General features: G+C 45.7%; 1 protein-coding gene across 4 annotated transcripts in view; it reads right to left on the reverse strand.

The window, feature by feature from the left end:
* The window catches only part of ANO2 (anoctamin 2), a 341,963-nt gene that overhangs the window by 216,699 nt on the left and 100,187 nt on the right, over window positions 1-25,077 (reverse strand). For all 4 annotated transcript variants that reach the window (XM_038576551.1, XM_038576553.1, XM_038576552.1 and 1 more), the window contains 5 exons: window positions 23,054-23,205; window positions 20,314-20,368; window positions 17,669-17,720; window positions 4,883-4,938; window positions 3,488-3,529 (listed from right to left, as the gene is read on the reverse strand). In XM_038576551.1, the coding sequence (XP_038432479.1) occupies window positions 3,488-3,529; window positions 4,883-4,938; window positions 17,669-17,720; window positions 20,314-20,368; window positions 23,054-23,205 (357 nt within the window). The remainder of the gene's footprint in view (window positions 1-3,487; window positions 3,530-4,882; window positions 4,939-17,668; window positions 17,721-20,313; window positions 20,369-23,053; window positions 23,206-25,077) is intronic.

Raw genomic sequence — 25,077 nt, forward strand, 5'->3', positions numbered from 1 at the left:
GGCTCAGTGGTTGAGCACCTGCCTTTGGCTCAGAGTGTGGTCCTGGGATCGAGTCCCACACTGGGCTCCCCGCAGAGAGCCTGCTTCTCCCTCTGCTTATGTCTCTGTCTCTCTCTGTGTATCTCTCATGAATAAATAAATAAAACCTTTTTTAAAAATTATTTTTTTAAAAAAAGAACCCAACTGTTAAAACCACTTGCAATGCCAGAAAACGGCAAGATGTTTGAGACTCCTGGCTCTCTCGAAGGCCTCAGGCTTCTCAGAGGGCTGGACCTGCACCAGGAACAAAGATGCCAGCTGCAGCCAACTGTGAGGTGGCGATGGGGCAGGGTGAAGTGAATGGAAGAGAAGGGAAGGCTACTCCCAGATCTTGCAATGAACTGTTTGAATTTTTGGCAAGTTGCTTTGACTCCCTAGGCCTTCTCCACTAGCAAAATTAGTGCAGAAGGAGAAAAAATCAATCCTCAAGTGAAACCCAGAACCAAAGTACCTTTCTGGTCATAAAAACAGACCTGACTCTCTTTGTACACCTTTTAGTGGGGTCACTTTATAACCATCCACTAGAGAAGAAAATCACCTGCCAAAAAAGCTGGAAAATCCAAGAGTCAGGGTTTAAAGATTGCTAAAGAGAATCACAGTCCAGTGATGTGCTGCAGGCTCCCCTGTAGGTGGGTGAGGATGCTGTAGGGAGCCCTCAGATGCTTACGGTCACTTCCCTGGGTGCTTGAGAAAAGCAGGCAGGTCTTGGCTAACATGGAACTAGGTGGCTACTGGCAGTGGCTGGAGGGAGGGGACCATCCACACCCAAGCTGCTCCTCTTCCTGCTGCCCTGCTTTCTAGAAAGGCGGAAACCCCCTGTTCTCCTGAGGCAGGGTGCGTCTTGTTAATTACCCTCCAGGAACCGGAGAGAGAGACTTCCAGCCCCTGGCCAGGGCTGAGTCATCGAGACGCACAACTACACGAGGCAAGCTGGAAGGGAAGAAGAGTGCATTCTCAGGAGCCTCTGGGCTTTCCTGGGATCTGCCCACAAGGAGCCTGGGCCTCAGGGAGATCAGGGAACAGGCACAAGTGGCAGGGTAGAGTAAAGGAGAACATCCAGGAACTGGCAGGACCGGCAGCTTGCGATGCCCTTGCAAGTCACCTCTGGAGGCCCCCAGAGGGGGATCCCCCTGCAGCTCCCAACCCTTCTCCACGTCCTCCAGCAACAGATGCAAGGATTCTCCCTGGCACCCAACCAAAATCCTTCCTGCAGCCCTCTCCAAGAACACTAGGCTATTATAATACAATTAAAACAAATCAATATGCTGCATTTATTCAGAGGTTTAGACTCTTTCTTCTTGAGGATCCTTCTCGGCCCCAGCCATACACCATGACACTGCGGGAAGGAGGGAAGCCAGCACAATGCTGAGAATTCCCCTTGCCATACACAGGGTGCGGAGTACCCGCCTGCAGGGTGCTGGCTGCGCTGTGCACAGGGTTTTAGCCCTGACTTGACAATCATTTCAGGCCATTGGAACCATCTCCTCACCTTGCCAGGAATCAGTTTTCCAACCCAAATGGACAGGGGGCAAAAAAAAAAAAAAAAAAAAAAAAAAGAGCTTTCCCTCTCTCAAGGATTCTCTTACCCCCACCCCAGCAAAGCCTATTTCCATAATCAGGACTCCAGCAGGCAGAGGAGAATAAGGACTGGTCAGCAAACCCACAGCAAAGCCACAAGAAAGGGGCTTCTTGTCTTTCAAAGACAGCTGGCTGCCTTTTGACATCAGCTCTGGGAATTAACCTCCAAGACACAGCTCCATCCGAGCTGGTCTCTCCCTGCCTCCCAGACTACTCATTCCGCCAGTCTGGCCGTGCACTGGGGACCATTCTACTGGCCTATGCAAAATATCTCCTGAAAAGAAAAAATCTGTGCTACGAGGCTGTATCACTAATAATAACATAACAGCATCCCGAAGACAAGTAAACATATACTTCAGATGGTCTACAATTCGCTTCCCTCTGCCTCTGTGCAGATAACAGAGGTCTGGATGATCCCTCCCAGGAGTTACTGTGTGTTCCTAGTCCCTGGAATGTTCCTGTAAAGTGCTCCACCTTGACGGCTGGGGTCACCACCCACTCAGCAGGAGGAATCTTAGGTGGGCAGTGGTGGCGATCACTCTTTAAAGGGGAGGAACATGAAATGAGAGAGTGGGAGGACAGAAAACGGTTGGGGTGAGCTAGGTGAGATGTGAGGAGAAACGCTTCCTCCTTTTCCTTTAACTGATCCGGGACTTTTCAGGAAATTAAACACCGAGACTATTAGCATCAGATAGAAAACAGATGAGGTTAAGACATCGCAATACTACAGCAGATTCCCTGGGCAGGCAGAGAGGGGACATGTGTAAGCAATCACAGCAGTATTTCTGGAAAAGACCTTTTATGTTTTTAATACTTAACACTTCATAACAGGGACTAATAGGCAGGATAAAAAGAAGGCTGCTCAAAAGGCAACTTGGGGGATGAATAATTTTCCAGACAACAGAGCTGGGGGGGGGGGGGAACTCCTCAGGCTTCAATTCTTCAGCCCTCCTGCCCCTGCCCTCCCTCCTCCACTCGCCAGAGTGGCTGATGGCTGGGGAGCTGGTGGGAGGATGGCATGAGGGGGTTGACAGCCAGATGGGGAAGTCCCCACTAAAGAGGCGAGTGATCCTTAGAGCGCCATGTCATGGTGGGGGGGCACACCCACGCAGAAGAACCAGGATCTGGGCAGGAAGGCCTGGAGAGCATGGTAGGGGCGGGTGCTGTGGTTGCCACAGGAGGGGTCCTTCCAAAGGGGCCTTTCCCTCTCCTAACTGTCACCTCTGATTCCCAGCTGCCCAGAGCATCACCATGACTGAGACTCCTGCGCCCTCAGATTTCTCATCTTTAACTTGGGCATGGTTATACCCCACTTGTCTGCCTTGAGGGCAAGAAGAATAAGCTAAAGATGACCCCTCCCCCCCAAAAATAAAGCCACGGTGGCATGGATAATAATACATTTTTAGCAGGGCCACTGGCTTTGGGAGTGAGAGGTCTTCCAAGCCTCCTCTCTGTTCACCATGACAGTGTTATCATGGGCAAGGTGCCCACTCTTACTGTGCCTCAGTCTCCCCACCTATAAATTAAGGAATTGGGGCTCTCGGTGTTTCTCAGTTGAAGCCCTCTGGTCACCAGGGGTGGGATGATGTTTCTGGGCGGGACTGTAGAACAGACCTCAGGATAGTAGCCCTGCTGGCCCCTCCAGGCGCGAAAAGCCAGTAGCACCCGCGTGCACACACACACACACAGTCATGTCAATGGTCAGAAATGGCCCCCATATTTCCAATGCCTGGAGGGCAGGGAACTGTGGAAGAACTGCTGAAGAGTACTCAAGCAGGTAAAAAGAACCTTCAGGACGTCTGGGGCTAGTTCCACACCCACCCACAGTCTCCCGTGCCCCAGCATTCCCGGCAGCCCAGGGCCCGCTCACCTTTCTGTCATTCATGTCATCCCCGGGGCTGTCGTATTCACCCTGTAAGAGAGAAAGCACTGCTGCATAAAGCCAAGGGAATTAGCAAAACCAGAGAAAGGGTTTTCTTTTCTATTCTCCGGCGTCATCTCTATCATTCCCCTTTTGGGGAAAGTCAAAAGCACAACATAGTAAGGAGCCAATATTCCATTTTGTTGGGCAGTGACACTTGCAGTGTCTCCTGGACAGCTTCTCACACAAAGACGCTCCCCTCCTATGCACCTGCGACCCGCCTGTGCCTCCTCAGAGCAAAGGCAGTGCCAGAGCCCGTGCCCAGCACACCATCCGAGATCACCCTGTGCCACAGCACACACCCCCGTCCACAAGTGGCTGAACCTAACGTCATATGTGCCCACAGCAACAGTATCACTGGAGACAGACTGTCATCTGGAAGTTCCTTAGGGACTCAGGGAGCCCCACTCCACAGCCTCATTCGGCATACACGTGGAACACATGAGAAAGAAGTGACCAGTCCGTGAGGAGAGCAGCTGTGAGGACATTTAGTTCATGGGCCAGTTAAGTTCTTCACGAAGCGTCTTGAAGCACATCGCTGCACCTTGTTACAGGATGTCTATAACACTACTTCCCATCAAGGAAAGCTCTATTTACAGTCTGTTTTCTCTGCTTAACCAAACGATAGTGTAAGGAATTTTGAGAGATTTTCTTCAAAACATATTAAAATCTATTTAAAAAAATTGAATTGGGGCGCCTGGGTGTCTCAGTGGGTTAAGCATCAGCCTTCGGCTCAGGTCATGATCTTGGGGGTCCTGAGATCCAGCCTCACATCGTTGGGCTCGCTGTTCTGCAGGAAGTCTGCTTCTCCCTCTCCCTCTGCCCATTCCCCCACTCGTGGTCTCCCACTCTCTCTCTCAAATAAATAAATAAAATCTAAAAAAAAAAGATCTGATACTTAATATGTATTTATTTGCCTATTAAGGACGAGGAATTTCACACCCACACAAAACGATCATGTACAAAATGCCGTTCTTCGGTCATTTTAGGGTCTGACCATCCAGGATTGAGTGACCTGGGCCCTAGACCTTCCTTCCACCACCACCCACCCACCTTCGCCACCACCTCCTCCCTTCTAACACTTGCATGCCACATCTGCCTTCTCACATGGCCTCCCAAAACCAGTGCACAGAGTGTGGGGTACACTTACACCAAAACCAGCTTGCCATCAGGGCAATACCCAGATAGTTGTGGGAATAACTGTCCACCCCGAGAAAGCCAGAAACAGCCCAGGTTTCTGAGCTGCAGCATGACTCCCCTCTGCCCTGCTTGGTATACACTGTGTCGCCTGTGGGCACAACCATCTGAAGACCACCGGGAGCAGGTGGCAGAAAAGATACTTACATCATGAAGAGGGTAGGCAGCCTCGTAGATATTGTTTGCTATCAGAGAGTTAATGCCTGTGGAAGGAGGGAAGATGAAAGTGGTTAACTGTAGGGCAGAGGTTTCTCGACTTAACCTCTGTCTATGGGTAAGTATTAACCCCCACCACTTCCCAGCTGAGCTTCACTGTGTGCTCCTCTGGCACCCCCATCTAGAAGTTTCTGTGGAGCTTTAGTTCTTAACTTGAGAACAATATTTGTATTTCCCCAATACAAAGTTATATCCCAAGGTCAAATGAGCTCTCTCAAACCTCACTTGCCCCATCCTCAGGCCCCCACACTGCCGCAGACTCTCCGGCACCACCACCTCTACCACCACCAGGTGATGCTCCCTGTGTTACAGTGACAGCGCAGGAATCACTCTACAGATTACTGTCATTATGACCAATAAAAGGATATGTCAGAGCATCCCACAGCTCAGTATCGGAACTCATTTCTGGTGCCTTCCTGTTCTTTCCCAGAGCAGTGTTCATCCCTCCCCAACCCTGGTCTGCCTGGACCATTAGCTAGCTCCTTGAGGTAGGTGACTGTAGGGCAGTGATTCTCAAAGTGTCTCAATGTGTCCTGAAGAACACTGAGAGTCCCCATGACCCCTTCAGGAGGTTCACAAGGTCAAAACTAATTTTATTAATAGCACTAGGACATTATTTACTTTTTCCCTCCTATTCTCTTATGAGTATAGAGTGGGGTTTTGTGAATGGGATGTCATCACCCCCCTGACAGCTAATAGAATGGGTGCTTGTGTATCCTTGTGCTTTAAAACTTTCTCAGTTTTAACTCCTAATACAGTAAGTATCAACTAACCCACCTAAACAAAAGTTCTTTCGATGCTCTCAAAAATTTTTTAAAGTGTAAAGGGTTTTTGAGGTCACAAAGTTTGAAAACCACACAAGAGATTCATTTTTAATCCTAACAGTATTTCACATCACATGCACAAAGCAGACTCTACTAAACATATGCTAAATGAGTAAATGACTCTGTCCCTATAACTCCAGTATAGTCACAACAGAAAACTTTCTGCACAGAGGCGGTGCTGTTTATTTGTTTCATTCACAGTTTTATTCAGAGACTATAAAATGGCCTGAATGTTCTGACTCAGGATAGTCTGTCCTGGGTCACTGGCTCCCATATGGGATACATTATATCCCACTAACCTCCAGCAGCAGTACCAAGGACCCTACTATGCAAGGATGCACATGTAATCCTGGATAGGGAGGAGGGTCGGTGAGCTCTGGAACATGGTCATTTCCCCTGTCTCAAACACACTTTCGGTCCTGAACCATTCTTTCCAGAGAGACTGTAGACTGTCATGAGATGAGAAGAAAGTGGTTTTAGAGGAAAACATGTATCATGTACTAATGCTAAGTAATCTGCATTTGCATGGCTCTGGATAAACGACAAGGATGGATAACAAATCTAGACATTTTCCACCTCCCCCTTCCCAAGCAATACCCCACCCACATACTCAGAGACCACAGAGGCTCTCAAACAATCCTCTCTCCTCAAGGGCCTCCCCCTACCCCTATTCGCCTCATTACTAGGGCTCTGGATGCCAGGAAGACCAGCCATGAGCCCCACGTGGAAGCAGAGGCCCTTGGGAGACTGCAGGGGGCGCTCTCAGAAGTGACTGCTCTTCCAGTGAGTTGAGAGCTGCAGCATCACCAAAGGGTGGGTCAGTCTTTTCTTGATGTTAAGCTTTCTCTTTGGCATGAACATAAACCATCTGAAATAACTTGGCAGAAGGGGGGGACAGAGGGTGGGTAAAGGGAGTGTGGATGGGGGAGGAGTGCCCAGGGGCTGAATGAGCTGCAGATCTGTCTTACTCACAAGACTAAAATTTCACTCTGAGCATCATTAATCAGTTCAAGAGCCATAACCACAGCAATGCAAAGCCACCCTACAATAATCAAGAGGAAGAGTTCCGAGTCAGGAGAGGGGGTAGGGGTGGCTCAAAGCTACAAAAAGGCTATCGATGCAGAAAGACGCTGAAGCAGCCCAGGCACGGCAAGCTCTAAAGTAGACCGTACCTGCACACTACCCACCACCCCCAATCCCTGCACTCACACCCGTGGTGGCCGCAGCAACAGCAGTAGCATACACCCTGAGGACAGTCCCCAGACTGCATGGAGAAAGTGAAACAGGTGTGGAACTCTTGGCTTTGCCGGGCACTGAGCACAGCAGCCGAATGTCTGACAGCAATAAGCTGACAACCTGAATTCACAGGTCCTGCTGCCAGATCCTCATAAGGATCTCAAATCACTGGAGGTCTAAAGCTGTGTACCCTACCTCCCATCTCAAATAAAGCCTGCTGTGCACCACGTGCCTAACGCAGGTAGCTCACTTCACTTGTAGGGTGTTGTCAGCCCACTGTTTTGTGTTCCCTGGAGGTTTACAAGGTACCCAAGGTCAGAGAGCCCTCCCCCCTCATCTATATCTCTCACGGCACCTAGTTCACTGCTGGGAACACGGAAGAGATAATGGCTGGTGAGAGTAACCAGCCCCATGGCTAAATTCACTGCAGTATCTCTTCCCATTTATCACAGGCACCCATCTTCCTCACTCCACCAGTGTTCTATGGCAATCTCTGCCGATGAAGAACCTTTAAACTCTGGTTGATTAGTCTATTTCCTAGAGAAGAAGCCCAACTAATGGTTCTTTGTCTTGGGGCCAATACATTTCAGGTCATCAAACCTGAGTTGTCCCAACCCAGATAAGCAGAACCTCAAAATGCTGTAACAGAACGTGCCTCTGTCCTTCATGGTTGTGTACCTCCTCTTTTCCAGATGGCGTGATGTGGGCCATCCCAATCAGTGGCTGCCATAAAGGGAGGGAACAGCACATAAAAGGAGGAGTGGTGGGGAGAGTGGTAGGGGGAGGGGGGAGGCAAGTTGAAATAACTATTCATCCACAATTTCACCCAAGAATGGGAATTGCTTTGGCCTCTTGTGTCACCCACAGACTTCAGAAACCAAGATCCTACCCCCAAACTAGCATGGAAATCAGTTTGAAAGAAGAAAATAATCAAACGTTTTTGTTTTTTGGGTTTTTTCAAAAAAGAGTCTCTGCTTTGAAAACTGAAATTCTGAATTTTTTTCTTTCTTTTCAGCAAAAATGAGCTAATTGGTTCCATCATGTCCCATCCATCTGGCCATAATGGCAAAGCTTTTCTCTTCAGGATCACATCTAGTATTTCCTCTCTGTTCTAGACCCAGGGAGAGGGGGAGAGATAGAAAAAGAGAGAGAGAGAGAGACCCCCAACCTCTCATCCCACTGTCCCCAGAAAGGCAGCCAGGAAGGAGAAGGCACAGAGGACACTTCTTTTCACCTCTCTCCACAAAGAGGAATAGTGCCTCGGCTCAAACACAGCACTGCCCACTGAGGACCTCCTCACTGATCCCTACAGTCCCTTTAAGTCACTAGGTTCTTCCTATCTCTAGCCGTTAGAACTATAATCCCTAAAGGAAAAGGCTCATGCTTCTCCTCTGCCCAGCACCAACCACAGCTCTACACAGCCTGACCCAGCCAGGCCTGGCAAGGCTGTCGCTTGGCATCCAGAGGGCCAGGGTCAGGCACCAGGATCAGTATCTGAAAACACACACTCAGAACACAAATCCTGAGGCCTAGCATTTAGCTTCCAAGACATCTCTGGTTTCCCGGACACAAAGGATCAACTAAAGCACAGTTTATGGTCAGCCTCCCAAAGAGAGCCTCATTAAATCTACAAGTGCCGCTGGGTGACAGGGACTGCAGCTCTTTTCCCTCCAGGCCAAACTCAAAGGAAACTTATCCAGCGGGACAGGTACTTAGAGGAATGGTGAACTCTTGAAAACCCATTTGGTTTTGATTCCCCCCCAGAACAGGGCCCAGTCCGCCCGGCGTTCTGCTTTCATCCACGTACTCCAGCCGGACGTAAATCTAAACCAGAGGCCCCAGACGGTGCATTTAACAGAGACTATATTTACCCATCACCAAATTGTCTTGACGTGTGCTTAATTACTTAAATGCCTTTAATCCCGAGCCTTTTCTTCTAACAAAATATAAACCAGTTCAGCTGGATGAATGATAAACCAGATGTTTACAATGCACAACATGGTCTGGCTTCGGTCAAAATAATTAAGACATCGTCTCCTGAGCGGGGAGGAGAGATGCCCAAAGCGTACATTTGTTGAAATGCTCTGACACCAAAATGTCTATGAAAATGTAGTTCCATCAATCTGTAATTTTCTGTCCACAAAAAGGCAGCAATAACTTCCATACAAAAGAAAAAGGTGTCTCTCTCCCTCTGACATGGCCAAGGGGGCTTGGGTTTCTCTCCACAGAAAGGTGTGCTTTAAAGGCATCCAGTCAATGATACTGCAGTAATGTTGTATGGTGCCAGATGGCAACTACACTTATCGTGGTGAGCACTGAATAATGTACAAAATCGCTGAATCACGGTGTTGGACACCTGAAACTAATATAACACCCTATGGTAATTATGCTTCAGTGTTTAAAAAGGCATTCCATGACAGGGTGAATCTGCAGGGCCCTGACAGTTGACCTGACATCATGTCAATGAAGGAGGCATCGTGGGGCTAGACTGAGTTTCACTGGGCCAAGATTGCTCAACTGTTATCACCACCTTGCAGAACCCAAACTCACAAATATATTTGGACTGTGTGTGTGTGTGTGTGTGTGTGTGTGTGTGTGTGTGTGTGTGTTGGTCCATCATACCTCACTTCTAGGGGTAAATAAGAGAGAAAAGCTGGGTCACAGAAGAAACCCTCACAATCAAAAGACCATCGGCAAATGCCAATCCACCCATACTTTTCCAAGACAGTAACCCTTTCATTGCCTTCTTATGCTTATTTTTACCCTCCTGCCCATTCTTCCACCAAAGGAAAGAAAAAAAGAAGAAGATGAGATAGAAAGTCCAAGAGGCCCTACTGCTGGCTCAGACAAAAGGGATTGAATGCTAAATGTCCATATGACAAATGACAGAAAAGTATTAGCAACAATAAGGCCCTTCATAGAGATGACTTGGTTATCTTTGGGTACCTCAAAAAAACAATGACCAACCCCCCAGAGGACAGAGCAGTCTGCAGCATTCTTTCCATTCTCAGATGTGAGCAGGTCAAGAAGCCTGTGGCTGCTAGCCCATAGTCCTCTTTATCTAACCTTAGAGTTCCTAACAATCACCTGGGTAGCTTGTTAAAAATGCAGCCTCTGGGGCCCTGCCCCTGCAGATTCTGACTCAGCAAATCGAGTGTGGAATCTAGAGAACTAGGGCCTTCAGAAGTGCACCGGGGGATTCAGATGCCAATAGAGTGGGACCACACCTGAGCAATGTCACTCATGGCATGTGCAAAGGATCGATGCAGGAGTGCAGTCTTTTCTCCCGATCACCTTGGCCAGTGGTCCTGAATCCTCCCTGCCCTCACCTTCCCTTTCACTGTCTACTCCCATGCTCTTTGAGTGCAACTTCAAGTCCTGGCTATGCCCTGGGACCTGCCCATTGTGAATTTATAGGAAAGCCAGCCCCCTCCCTGAGCCTAGCTGGCTCTTAAGGAAAGGAGACCATGTTGTTCCTTTGAATCTAAGTCTAGGAAATGCTGGAGATATAATTAGAAGCTTCAAGCACGCTGAGGGGGTCCCTTGTTATGTTACAAGAAAAGAAAGAAATGGGCCCATAAAGGGAATGTGACTTGACCTAAGGTTCTCAACTTGTTCATCCCAGAGCTGAAATGTCACCTGCTTCTCCAGCCTTGTTGGGTGTGCACCTATCTTCCTTTTGCTCCTTCTAGATACACTCTCTCCCCTTCTCTATCTGACATGAATAGTCTCCCTTGCTCTCTGCCTTTCTACTGGGTTTGGCAGGTCTGAGGGAGATGGGACCACCTGACCTCCTCCCTGAATAGCAACCTGTTTCTCCCCATGGGTCTCCTCTACCCAGCCCTGTCCACCTATGTTCTAGCAATCTTTTTCTCACCTCTTGAATCCAGAGCTAGGAACAGCTTTACTGCTGCTAATTCTAAGCATCCCCAACTACCTGTCCACACCTTTGTAAATGGTCTCTCAATATTCTCACCTTAAATTATCCTACTTTGAGTGTGTCATTTGTTCCCGTTGGGACCCTGATTCTCTGAAGTGGCTCCCATCATGTCTTCTGTATTATTTGCTCTTCTTGCATATATCTCTCTTATATCATGTATCTCACACAGCCACGTGGCACCTTACTACTTCCTCTCCTCAAATGTTACCTTGTATGTAAGCCCCATAAGAGCAGGGGTTTGTGTCTGTTGTGTCTGGTTGATTCGTTACTCTATTCCTTAATTCTAGAATATGAATGACATATAGTAGGCGCTCAGTAAATATCCACTGAGTAAATGAATGGATGTTAAACTGGGAAGGCCTCAGCTTCCACCTCTCTGAGAAACCTTCCCCCAAAACCTCATCCACTTATTAATTTATTTTATTTTATTAATTAATTTAAAGAGCATGAAGAGAAGCCAGGGTACCTGGGTTCTAAATATGGCTTTAAGTCTCTGACCTCAGGCACCCTGTTAATCTCTCCGACCTGAAACTGGTTAACATCTGCTGACCCTACTCTGTGTGGTGGCTTCAAGGATCACATGAGAAATGAGCACAAATGTGCACGTGTGTAAGGAATCATCATTATCCTGGTTACAGTAATACCTTATTTGTTCAGAGATCTCTTATCTGCTTATCTCAGTTTTCACAACAGAGAGCCCAGAAGAAAAGATACCTAGATCTTACAAAACCCATTCCCTAATGTTGTGTACTGTAACCACAGCAGAATCCTGCAATCCCTCCCTCCAAGAATTTTCTCTCTTCACCCAAAATTCTAATAAGCTTGTTTTTCCGTCTCCCAGACAGCAAAGCAAAACTGAAAGAACAGAATTCAGAAAGAGAGGTTACCAGAGTCCAAAATTCAAGATATCAGACAGTGTAAGCAAACAACCCTAAGGATTCTTGGAAGATCCTTAAGGAAATATTTTCAAAATTTATGTTCCTAGTGATGATCCTGATTCATCCAGAAAAGGTTACATATGCATCTATACAGAGGATATACCTTGATCTATTCTATATAAGGAAGCAGAGTACAAGAGATTCTAGAAAAATTTCTGTACCAAAAGATGTTGCTGAGGACTTTGAGGGCTAAACCACTGATCATATTCCCCTTCCACTTTGGTTCAAGGTCAAATTTGCAGCCCAACTGTAGGAACTACAGGGCCTTATGGTTTGAATATTTGTATTCTATTTTTTCCCTGTTTTGACATTCTATTTTAATTTGTGCTTTTCCTGGTTCTTATTTCTTAATTTATTTATATTATGTTGTTTTATTGTTTTTCTTGTGAGCCACCTCAGAAATTTTGTGGAGCAAGACAGGAATATAAATAATGCCATACAGGCAACTTGTATACAGCTTCATGCTTTGCAAAAGTCAGCCTCAAATAAATGTATTTCCACAAGGAAAAAAAAGTGATAGTACTAAAAAAGTGATAGTACAGTGATAGTACTGATAGGGAATGTTTTTTAATTATTATTATCTTTTGTATATTTTCCATCTTTGATTCTAACCTTTCTTATTTTCTCTATCTCCTGATTCCCTTTGTAACTAGCTACACCAACAAAGGGAATAAAGCTTTGTAAACTGGCTGCAGTAATGACCATCCATACTAAAGGGGAAGAATCAACACAAATACCTTGGAAAACAGTGCCAAGCATTGTCCTGTTTTCCCTTTTTCTCTTCTTTCTATGAGGCAACAATCCTCTGGAGGAATCTAAGTCAATTCCAGCCATTTGTGCTTCTCTATAAATCCAGAGAGAAGGGCAATAAAATCAAAATTTACCCCATAGCTCAAAAGGCCATGTTATCGTGAGGCCTCTGAGTGTCATCACATTTCTCAGTTTTTCTGCCTTTCTAAGTAAGATGGTACATTGGCCAAAGAGCTTAGGAGGAGCTTGACTTTCCCAGCTGGAAGACAACTTGAAAATCAGCCTCAGGGTTCTCTTCTGCTAGGAAGCAGAGAAGTTCAGTCGTATGACCCTTGTTACAAACCCAGGAAATCACTGACAGCTACTGCTGAACTAACAGACTTTTGGGTGGGGGGTTAGGGCTTCAACATACGGATTTGGGGGTGGGGGGCCTGGGGACACAAACATCAGGCCCATAACAATATGTAACTATGAAGTAGTTTGGATTTCATCTAAGGAAATGTGATCTATTTTACCATTTCAAGCAGACCAGTGAAAGAATCAGATTTGCATTTTAGAAAGCTCATACAGCCTATATCTTATGGCATAGATTAGAAATGGACAAAATGGGATCTAAGAAGACCCCTTACTGTTTGGGATAGTAAATTCAGGGTTAAAAAAAAAACCATTTAACATAGAGCAGGATAATGGCTGTAAAGAGTCAAACTGTACCTATTTCAGACATGTTCACATGGTCAACTCAACAGCACTTTGTTATAGTTTCTGGCTTGAGAAATTAAGAACTAGGGTTCACTGAAGTTTGGGGTATATAAATGGGAGTTGGGTTGTCTCCCCCAAAGAGAAATCTGTATTTTGGGAGGTTTAAATCGTGGTTGAGGTTTTTTCAGAGCATCTGCATGAAGATAGATGTCAAGTGCATAGTCGGATATTTAGTCCTGAGAATCTAAAGAAAAAAAAAATCATTCATCACTTGTTATATAATGCCCATGCTTAGAGCACAGAAATCAATAATGGGATTTCAAAATTTACTGTGTAGTGAGTTGCTTACCTAAGATTTAATTTACATTAGAATGGCACTAAAGAAGAGGCTTTATGATACCTTACCTTCTGTTTTCATTTTCATCATTTTATAAGTGCACGAAAACTGAGGCTAATGGACACAACACAGCCTACTAAAATCTAGGCAAATTCAATGTAGACAGAATTCACTTCTCCATGTCTCCCTGCCAAGGTCCCTGCCAAGATCCTGCTTTGGTGTTTAGGAACTCAGGTTCAATGTATGTCAAAAGAAGGTAGGCTTCTCTTCCACTTCAAGTGCCTATAGATTGGTGGCCAGATAACGACTGCTTCTGTAGTAACAGACTTTAAAGACTTAACCTAATTCCACCCCTAGATTACAGTGTTTCAAAAGTAGCGGAAATAGGATTTGGAGCAAAGAAACCCAAGTTCTAGACCCAATTCTGACAGTGATTCAGTATGTGACCCTGGACAAGTCACATGTCCTCTCCGTCCCCATTTGTAGAATTACTAACATGCCAACTTTCCCCTAAGCTACAAAGTGAATATTAGATAGTGTATCTTGATACTTAGACACATACATGAAGGTAACTGCTTCCACTTCTGTGTTCCCTCTGCACTCTGGACATGTCTCTATAGCTGTACCTAGCAGATTATTTCATAGTTATTTATTTATATGTCTGTCTAAATATCTATATGGCTAAACTAAGAGCTTCTCAAGGCTAGAAATGAGGTCAAATTCATCTTGGCATCTCTGAGTTTCTATACCATCATTTGACACATAGTAGGTACTTAATAAACGTTTTCTGAATGTCAAAAAAGAAAGAAATTTTTGAAAGCTACTCACCAACAACAAAATCTTTAGGATGTTTAATGTGAGACATCACCAAAAAACTCAGATGCTCAAAGGGGAAAAAAAAGGGGGGGACATTTGATATTAAAGCAGAAGGTCTCTAATGGCCTTTCAACAACCGAGAGACTCTCTCTCAAAATAAACTTCAGTTTTTAAGGACTTTCCAGTTCGTAAAACAAACTAACAGCTCTACACTTCATCTTCTCAAAAACTCTGCAAGATAGATGTTATTGTCTCCACTCGACATCAAAGGAAACTGAGTTGCAGAGAAGTTAAGCCATTTGTCCATGGACACAATTACCAGCAACTGGTGTGGGTTAACAGACTAAACATGTTTAATTAATTCACTGAAACAAACTGACAGAGTAGAATGTACAAGGCAGGTAGCTCGGTGTCCTGAGGCATAAAAGATGACTCAGATACACCTCTAGGACTCTCTGGGAGTCCAAGCCATGGACCTAATGATCAGCAAGAAAGAGACTGAGTCTGGTGGGAGCTCCAAGAAGAGGGCACTGGGAGAACCTGTGAGACAATCATGGTTGGTCTGGGGATGGGCATGAGGATAATGGGAGTAGGATGTTCAAGTAAAGGGAAATGTGTGAGCAAAAACAGAAGACAGTGGGCACGTCAACAGGAAGAGAAGTGGGAGAGAAAGGGAATTAAATACAATGGACATTTCATATATTGATTTTAAGGTTCTGAAGAATATCTCAGGGGAGGTATCCATCTGGCAGTTGGAAATGTTTGCTGGAACTGGTCAGAAAAGTGAGAAATAGAAATACATGGTTGCCAGGGGCGCCTGGATAGCTCAGTCAGTTAGGCGTTCGACTCTTGGTTTCAGCTCAAATCATGATCTCAGGATCATGGGATAGAGCCAATAGCAGGCTCCACACTCAGCAAGGAGTCTGCTTGAGATTCTCTCTCTCTCCCTCTCTGTGTGCCCCTCCCCTCACTCATGCATATTCTCTCTCTCTCAAATAAATAAATAAATTTTTTGGATTATTTATTTGAGAGAGAGAGAAAGCAAAAGACAGTGCATGAATGGAGGGGAAGGTGCAGAGGGAGAAGCATGCTCCCCACTGAGTAGAGAGCCTAATGTGGGGCTTGGTCCCATGACCTGAGCCAAAGACACCTAACTGACTGAGTCACCCAGGTGTCCCAATAAACAAATCCTGAAAAAAAAAAAAAAGAAATACATGGTTGCTAGTCATCTGTATAGAGAGAAAGTAAGGAGGCCATGGGAATATGGAGAAGAAAACATCTAAAATCTAAGAGAAGGAAGAAGAATCAAACAAAGAAAGTGTGGCCCACAAGGCAGAAACAGAACGGCAACAGATTAGTAGAGCAGTAGCACCTTTCTAGATATCAACTCTCAGAAGACGGAGATTGGTAAAGAAGGTTTGGGAGGATGTAGGAGGTTAAAAAAGATGAACTAAGAAAAAGGCTACAAAATGTGGCAAGTAGGAAGTTTCCCAAGACACCTGAGGGAGCAGATTTGGTCCAGTTGGGGATGGTATAACATGATAAAAGGCAGATTAATGGAATGGAGGGGTAAACTGGTCAAGAAGAGAGGCAAATTTAAGAATTCTGATAGAAGCCACAAGAAATACAAATACATTTTAAGATCTCTCGATTCCTCTGGTAGTCCTTGTAACCAAGGACAAATGGCTGCTCCAAGCAAGGGCCTCAGTCTGTTCCATGGAATCAGGCTGGGCTAATTAATTACCTCCCTTATTCACATCCTGGCCTCATCAGCACCATGGTCCAGACAAATAACATTATGTAGAAGACTTGACTTTTAAAAATTAGAGTGTTATTTTTAATTCTGTAGCAAGAGGAGTACATCAAAGCAGTCACACATAAATCGCCCCCTTGAGAAGTTCTGTGCTATACTAAAAGCACTATCACTATATAAAACCTGTTCTGGTTCCTTCTTCAGTACCATTCTCCTGGTCCTGGTAGTGAGGTAGCTTAGGAGTCCCTCTCAAAACTCTCCAAAATTAGCCATTATTATCATTAGCTTGAGTGACTGCATTGGCCTGAGTGACCACATTACTCACTACTTGTCTCTAAATGACTCTAGACTCTTTTTAACTCAAAGCTGACTCAAAAGTGAGAGATTTGCCACCCCAGAGTGTTTTCTGAAGGAATTTCTCTCAAAGGTTTTAAAAGCCATTCTGAGTGATGGCTGAACCACTGGGAAGAGCTCAGCCTGCAGAGTGACTCCTGTGGAAAGGATACCTGCTCATATTCACAAGCTCCCATGTTTACCTCAACCATTATGTATGTCTTCTGCAAAGTCCACCAACATCAGTTGGCCTGCCTTATGGGTCCCCAAATGCTGACATTCCTGCTGCAAAGACTAATATCCTCAAATTTCAAAAACAAGCCACAAGGGGAACAGATTCAGCCACATTTGGTGACAGGAATGCTGAACTCCAGAGCCGCATGTTCAGACTAACATGTGGCCTCTCAGACAAGTCACTCACCCTGTGGGCGGCCAGCTCCTTCACACGTAATGGAGGAGGCTGCACTACAGGGCCTCTGAGATGCCTTCCTTCTTTTTTTTTTTTTTTTTAACTCAACCCTGAGAGGTTTTTCTTTTTTTTAAGATTTTATTTATTTATTAATGAGAGACACACACAGAGAGAGAGAGAGAGAGAGAGAGAGGCAGAGACACAGGCAGAGGGAGAAGCAGGCTCCATGCAGGGAGCCCGACATGGGACTCGATCCTGGGACCCCAGGATCACGCCCTGGGCCAAGACAGGCGCTAAACTGCTGAGCCACCAAGGGATCCCCTGAGATGCCTTCCTTCTTAAAAAAAAGAAGTAAATAAACAACTTGGGTTTGGGTGATTATTAAAAACTTTCAGAGACTGTGGAGACAGGGATGAAGGTCTGGGAGAAGTTACAGCAATCCGGGGAGCACTCCGCCCCCCCCAAAAAAAATGGGGCACTGCTGCTCCTGGAGACCAAGCAGGACTTCTGGCCCTGAGTGAAAACAGCCTTCCCTCTTCTGGGCAGAGTGGGGAGGAGCGAGGGGTATTTGTTTTGTTCTTTGCTGCCCGCCCCCCCACAGGGAGCCACTGAAAGGACAGCTCTGGCCCCCTGGGCAGCCCATCAGCAGTGGGGGCCCACGGGCAGGCAAGGGGGTCCTTACCCATTGTGTTGTTGGCTCGAGAACAGGCCGTGCGCTTCAGGATCTCGTGCACCTAAAACAGACAACAGTAGGGCTGTGAGCACTGTGACCATGTGTGTCACTGCACCAGGGGGCATGAAGTGGACCAGGCAGCTGAACCCACTTCCGGGGAGGGGGAAGCCCAGCATGTGCCAAGCTCGTGCCCTGCCTGTCAAACCCATTCAAACTTAAGTGCTTTGAGGAAACAAAGAATCTAAGCCCCTCACACACACCCTTCTTCCCCCCGCCCTGAAAAGAATAAAGGAAGGCTATAAATTGACTGCAGTTATTGGAGGTAAGGAAAACACAGCAGGGAGCCCAGACCCTGTGCCTCTGAGGCTAGGGAGGAAGTGCCCAGGCCAGACTGTCCTCTCCACCAGCCCTGAGTCGTGCCACACTGGGGAAAGCACAGGACAAGGAGGCCACCGAATCTGGCTCCAGGGCTGGCTCCTAGCCAAGGGGTCCTGAAGAAGCCGTCCACAGACCCTGACAGTCCATGGTCTTCTCTGCAATGGAGCTAACTCTCAGAGCTGCTTTAAGAAACCATGAAAGTGCTTTGTAAACTAAAAAACAGGTAACTAGGTGGTGGGCATTAAAGAGGGCACGTGATGTATTGAGCACTGGGTGGTGTATGCAACTGATGAATCACTGAACTCTACCTGTGAAACTGATAACACACTATATACTAATTAATTGAATTTAAATAAAATTTTTAAAAAGTAACTTTTCAAGTTAAAAAAAAAGAAAAGGGCCACCTACATCTTGCTCAATATTACTATTATTTCTCTCTTTTTTTCCTGAGTCCTCATCTTGTCTCCCCGGTTGGATGCTTCCTCCAGACTCCACGTCTCAGAGAACTTCGGGGCACACGACAGACTGCCAGCTCAACGGCCACTGCATGCCCAAGCCGATGAAGGCCTGGACATGGGGCTTGCAGGGGAATATCCCTCACCTGCAAAGGAGGGCTGCTGAGTCCTCCCTGCAGAGGGAACAGGGACTCAGGTAAACCTGTAGGCCACCTAGTGCCCTCCAGTGCCCTAGTGGGTCCCAAGCTTGCACTAGGCTCTAAAGAGGTGCCCAGCAAGGCAGTCTGCTCTGGGACAAATACTCAGGGTGTTTAGACACCCACAAAGAAAGGGTACAAGGATAATGTTTACAGATGTGAACAAGGTCCTCAGACAAAAGTCCAGGGCAGAGTAACCCCAAGACAAAACCCTAGGGCTCCTTTCTCCTCCTTTTCACTATGTGAGATGGACTGGGGAAAGGGAGAAGCTTCCAGAATGAGAACTGAATAAGATAAATGTGTTCCTCCAGCATCATTCACACCCCCACCTTCCAGCCACAGACCTAGACGGAGTGGGAAATAAATAACTTCCAGCGGTATCAGGCCCAAGAATGCTTAATTCATTTATAATACTGTGCAGTAATTCTACAGCAATAATAATTAGGAACAGCATTTATATGGCATTGTACTATTTTACAAGTACTTTTCGGATTATTCGGTAATCTTCACAACACTCTATAACTCCCCCATAGACATGAGACCCAAGCCACAGCGATATTTAAATGGCTTGTAATAGCATCAACCAAAAAAATGGAAGTTAATGCTTTTTTCCATAGGATGATAAAAGAAATCATGTGCCCATTTTAAACCTTCCTAAAAGACTAGGCTAAGAGACCTGCAGTGTTTTCCTGCCCAAGCTGCAAGCAAAAGGTCAAGGCCATGTTTTCAGTGTGCCCTGGACATGTTCTACAGCTTCCTCTAATCATCTGTCCCTTCTTATTCCTATCACCCTACTGATTTGGAAGTCCTTCTAGAGATCTAACCCTCCCTCACTCCTCCTCTGTGGAAACAAAGTCCTCCCTGGGCATCAATGGAAACACACTGCCATGTTCCCACTGTGGCATGAGTAAGCATGCAGCATTCCTTGCGCCCTTCTTTTTCTTCTCTGTCCTTAGGCTGAATGTCTCTAGGTGGAGAGAGAATAATCAGATCAGGGAATAGGGACATGCTATAGCTCAGATGAGGACCATATGGCCATATACAGATTTTCATTAGTATCAATCATCCTACAAAATTTAAAAATTTGATTTCAAAGGGAAAAAATGTAGAGAAACAGCTAAAGTCATGAATTTTGAATGGGCTGGTAATTTTAGTTTGGGACAAACTGGCTAGTCCTAGCTAGCATTCCCTGGAATGTAAATGCACAAGACTCCTCTGAAGTTACCAGAAACATGGTAGCCCAGCAATGAGTCCTCATTCAGACACTAATGATCTGTATGAATTTTTTTTAATCTATTGCTTCTCAGAGCCTCAGCTTCCCCAACTGCAAAGCAAGGTCACCCCACCAGCTCTCGCATTTCCTGTTTCTGTGATTCCAAGGCAGGCCTGGGTGGAGAATCCTAAAGAAAAGGCACTCCTCTCAACCTGAGTGTGGACAGTTGTTTGCTCTGCCTTTTGCAATGAAGATTAGGAAGCTCCTGTACACTTCTTTCAGTTGCTAGGCAACTCCAAGCAAATGACAATGGAAGGTAGCAGGGAGAGCGAGAGAAGGCCTGCCACATTGGGTACTCAGCCTTCCCCTCACTTCCATAGCCCACCACCGCTGGTGGACCTGTGTACTTACAATGCGGCTACGGGTGGCATTATCAAAGAAGGTGTCCTTGTCTTGGATGTTATACCTGGAGATACCAAGAAAACAGAAGGTTGATTCATTTCATGACCCTTGTCCTGATGCCACCGTCATCCCAAACTCAGAGCAAACCTTCAGAAGGCAACACAGCAAGATGTATAAGACACACATACTCGCACCTGCTCAGGCACACAATGTTTATAATTTTTCTTTGACCCAGTAATTCTGAGAGCTTACCATGAAAATGTAGCCTAGGAAATACAAATTCAATAGAAGAAAAAAGTCCCATACAAAGTTACTTATAATAAGGGTTATGGACATAAATTGGAATTCCAAAATCTATAGGATGGATTATCATGCAGTCATTGACAATTAGAATTATGAGAAATTCATAAATAGAAAATTTCAGACTCATAGGAAAATGTTAATACTATGATAAGTTTTAAACATAAAAGTATGGGGATCTCTGGGTGGTGCAGCGGTTTGGCGCCTGCCTTTGGCTCAGGGCGCGATCCTAGAGACCCGGGATCGAATCCCACATTGGGCTCCCGGTGCATGGAGTCTGCTTCTCCCTCTGCCTGTGTCTCTGCCTCTCTCTCTCTCTCTGTGACTATCATAAATTAAAAAAAAAAAAAACATAAAAGTATGTAGAAAGGATTCCTATGCACAAACAAAGACAGTAAAAAATATAATCAGCACCAAAAAGAGTATAGTTTCCAGGTGCTGGGTTGGGAACTCTTTGTTTTTCAAACTTTCATTCAATGTTGTCACGACTGTGACATCAATTAGCTACCAACCTTCTAATTATGCAAGTTCTGTGTCTGCTCTAATATTCAAATTGTGACCTTTCACTAAAAAGAACACTCGTCTAGAGCTGACTGTGCTCCAGGCATGGGGCTAGAGGACACCCAGATGCCAGGAATATGCTCCCAGCACCCCCAGGGGCCCCGTCACATGGGGTGGGGGAGTCTCCTAGTAACAGATGAAGAACAGAACATGGTAGTGCCCAGACCACTGCTATGAAAACTCAGAGGATGGAGAGCATCTTTTGGGGTGGGAAGAACAGAAGATTCTTCCAGATGGAAGTCCCAGGACCCTGGATGTGAAGGGTCCCAGGCACTGAATGAATGGGAGATGCATGGGAGATGGCAGTTCAGATGCCAGCACTGGCTGGCATGAAGGAAGGCCCAGAGAAGGGGAAGCACAGAAGTAGCACAGTGCACAAAAAGAACGGCAAGCTAGGCGATCAGCGTGCCCGTCCCAGTTCAGCCACCTGATACTGTGCAACCACAGACAGACCCTGGGCCTTGGTTTCCTCTCCATAAGAGAAAGACGTTTGTATGTAAATAGCCATCTCATGAGGGGAGAGGATATTGTGACTTACAATGAATACACCCTGGGCTCCTGACCCTAGCGCCCCAAACCCTTGGAATTTCCTGAGTAACAAGAGGAATGGGAGCATCTTTGTCATAATATTTGATCTCCTGTCCTCAGTTCCTGAAAGCCTGAAATCACTTAAGGCTGAGATGGGTGTCTTGTCTCCCCCCTTCCACCACAACTGGAGTGGCACAATGGCAGTGAGGTGACTTTAGGAAATCCCCTAATGATGGAGAGGGGAGCAGCTGGATGCCAGGGGAACCAACCATGAATAGAGACTTGGAACTTTAAATCTCACCCCTGATTCCCAGGGAGGGGAGAGGGGCTGAAGGTTGAATCAATCTCCAATGGCCCATGATTTAATCAACCATGCCTTTGTAATGAAGCCTCTATAAAAACCCAAAAGGAGGGACACCTGGGTGGCTCAGTGGCTGAGTATCTGCCTTTGGCTCAGGTCATGATCTCAGGGCCCTGGGATTGAGTCACACATGGAGCTCCCCATGGGGAGCCTGATTCTCCCTCTGCCTATGTCTCTCTGACTCTCTGTCTCTCATGTATAAATAAAAACAAAAGCTTTAAAATAAAACAAAAGGAAAGGATTTGCAGAGTTTCCAGGTTGGGGAACCAGAACACTTCCATGTGCCACCCTGCTGACCCCAACCTCCACAAGGACACCAGCACCTTCCTGCAGAACCTCCCTTTCTCTATCTCTTCATCTGGCTGTGGCTTTGTATCCTTTGTCATAAATCAGTAACCTGGTGAGTAAACTAGTTTTCTGAGTTCTATGAGCTTTTCTAGCAAAGTAATCAAACTCAAAGAGGAGGTCATGGAAACCTCTGAGCTACAGCCAGCGAGTCAGAAGCACTGGGAATAATGTGGACTTGCAATTGGCATCTGAGGTAAGTACGTGAGTAGGCAGCTGGGGATATAAGAATCCCGAAGCTTTGTCCTCCATCTCTCCGGGTGACTGCAGTATGTTGAAACCCTATTATTAGACTAGGAACTGAGCGCAACCATTTCCCCATAGAAGGGGAACAGGTCTCTGACCATTTTCTCACAGAGCCCTGAAGTGTATGGTGATGTGCTCCATGATTCACCATCCATCATGCAAAAGGACTGAAATGGCAGGTATCTCCTCAAGCCATTGGGCAAATATTGGGGAGCTCTTTGGGATAATTTCACTTAGGGAAGGGAGATTCAGAAAGCAGAGCCAAGGAACAATTGGCCAGGGGAGCAAGTCCCACCCCTCCCATCTCCCAGGCTCTGGGGCATTCACTATGGGAGCCAAGGCACTGAGTGGTGTTTGATTTCTCTTCCCGCCCCCTCTCATGTCCCTACCCACAGCTCCCATACTCACAGGTACATTTTCTCCCTGGAGAACGGGTAGGAGAGGTTTTTCATCTTGTTGCTACTGTGCTCTGGAACTCTGGGCTTCAAGGGTGAGCTCAGCTTCTGCAGAAGCTCGTTGAACTTCTTTGCAATGCTGCCTTCTGATTTGATCTCGTACATCTAGGAAAGGCAAAGCCCCAAGCCTAAAAAAGAGGCCATATCCAACTGCAAGAAGAATGACTCACAACCACAGTGGCACGGGACACACACCCCCAGTGGGGCACACTGTGGAAAGAGGAGGAGTTTGGGAGAAGCGAGCAGAGCCCTGTCCTTCCCCTCAGCCCCCCACCGCCCAGGGCTTTCACAAGGGTGTGGGCCCTGGATCTTTCTGAGCCTTAAGTTCCCCATCATAGAAAATTGTGATGCATCAAGGTCATACAGATAGTAACTGAGTGACAGCGTGGATCTAACTTATGTCAACCAAATCGAAAAGTCTGTACTTTACAGCTGCACCATGCCCCTATGTGATCATCCACATCCATTTTTTTGTGTTCCTCCTAGGAAATATCTGATAAATGAGTCTGCCTTCAAAGCATTAAACCTCCAACAAGTACGTGCCTTGAGCGAGGCATCGAGTTAGTACCAAGACAATTACTGATATTTATAGTCCATATAGCTTTTTTATAATGCACAGGGTGCTTTTGCATACACTGTACCTCTTGGTCTTCCTTGTTTATAGATGTAGTCATTGAGACATGGAGGTTGTACTTCTCATAGCAAAGCTGTGATGGATTAAAGATGGCCACAAACTTTTTATACAAATTTTCCTTTTAAGAGGTGCTGTTCTGTTCCTACCCCCTTAAATCTGAGCAGACTCTGTAGCTCCTTAACTGGTACAGCAGAAGTGACACTATGCCAGCTGCATCCTTAGAAGATGGGCAGTTCTGTTTTGGTCTGCCTTGGTCTCCGGAAGCCCAGGTCCACTAGGAGGAAGTCCATGGCCACCAAGTAGGAAGAGAAAGAACTTAGGCTAGGTCCAGCCTTTCAGCTATTGGGCCATGCATCAGGCATGTGAGCAAAGTTTTCCTGAACCCTCCTGTCCAGCTCAAAACCCAGGTAATTCTACCAAGTGATCCAACGCAATACCCCCATGGAACAAAAGAACCATCCAGCCCAGCTCTGCTCAACTTCCTGACCAAAACCACATGAGAAAGAAAAAAAAAAGAGACTGTGTTTTTTAGCTATTAAGTTTGGGCTAATTTGTCATACTGCAAGAGAAAATCAGAGCAAGAGCCAACATCCAGATCTTCTAGCTTGAAAGCTGATTTTCTTCTATCACGATATCCCTCCAGTGGCTTAAATCTAGAGAGGCAATAAAATAGGCATGAAATACAAGATAGAGAGAAATGCCACGAAAGTCACAAAAAGTATTTGGTGGTTCAAAAAAAGGAGACAGTACATCCAGTTGACACATCAGAAAAATGTTTCGACCAGGGAGTAGGATTTCTGTTGGGCTTTCACAGAAAGGTAACTTCGTTATCATTTGGTTCTTTAATAAAATAATAAGTTAGAGGGAGGGGAAGAACATTCCCAATCTAACAACTGAAACATAACCATGGTTTGTTTATTCTAACAAAATTTCTAATGAAATATTATTTCAACTAGTTAACAAACCAAAACCATAAATGTATATGTTAACTAAGTGTGAGCAGTTCCCTTTTACTTTCAACCCAATCCCTCCCTCCTTTCCAGAGGAAATCTCTATTAACAATTTAAAGTACATTTCATCCCCTTCTCCACACACATTCCTTTCTAAACACAACTATGATCATATTCCATGTATTACTCTACCATTTGCCTGTTTCACTTAGGAATATATCACAGATATATTATCTTTCCAGGTCAGTTCATATACAACTACCTTAATTACACAGCAGATGTAAATGCTAATTTGTTTAGTCATTTCCCTGGTGATGGGCATTTGTTTTATTTTTTATACATGTTTTATCTTGTTTGATCATACTTCTACTAACATTACTTTATAAATAGCTT

This window comes from Canis lupus, chromosome 27 (assembly GCF_011100685.1).
Source record: "Canis lupus familiaris isolate Mischka breed German Shepherd chromosome 27, alternate assembly UU_Cfam_GSD_1.0, whole genome shotgun sequence".
Lineage (NCBI taxonomy): Eukaryota > Metazoa > Chordata > Mammalia > Carnivora > Canidae > Canis > Canis lupus.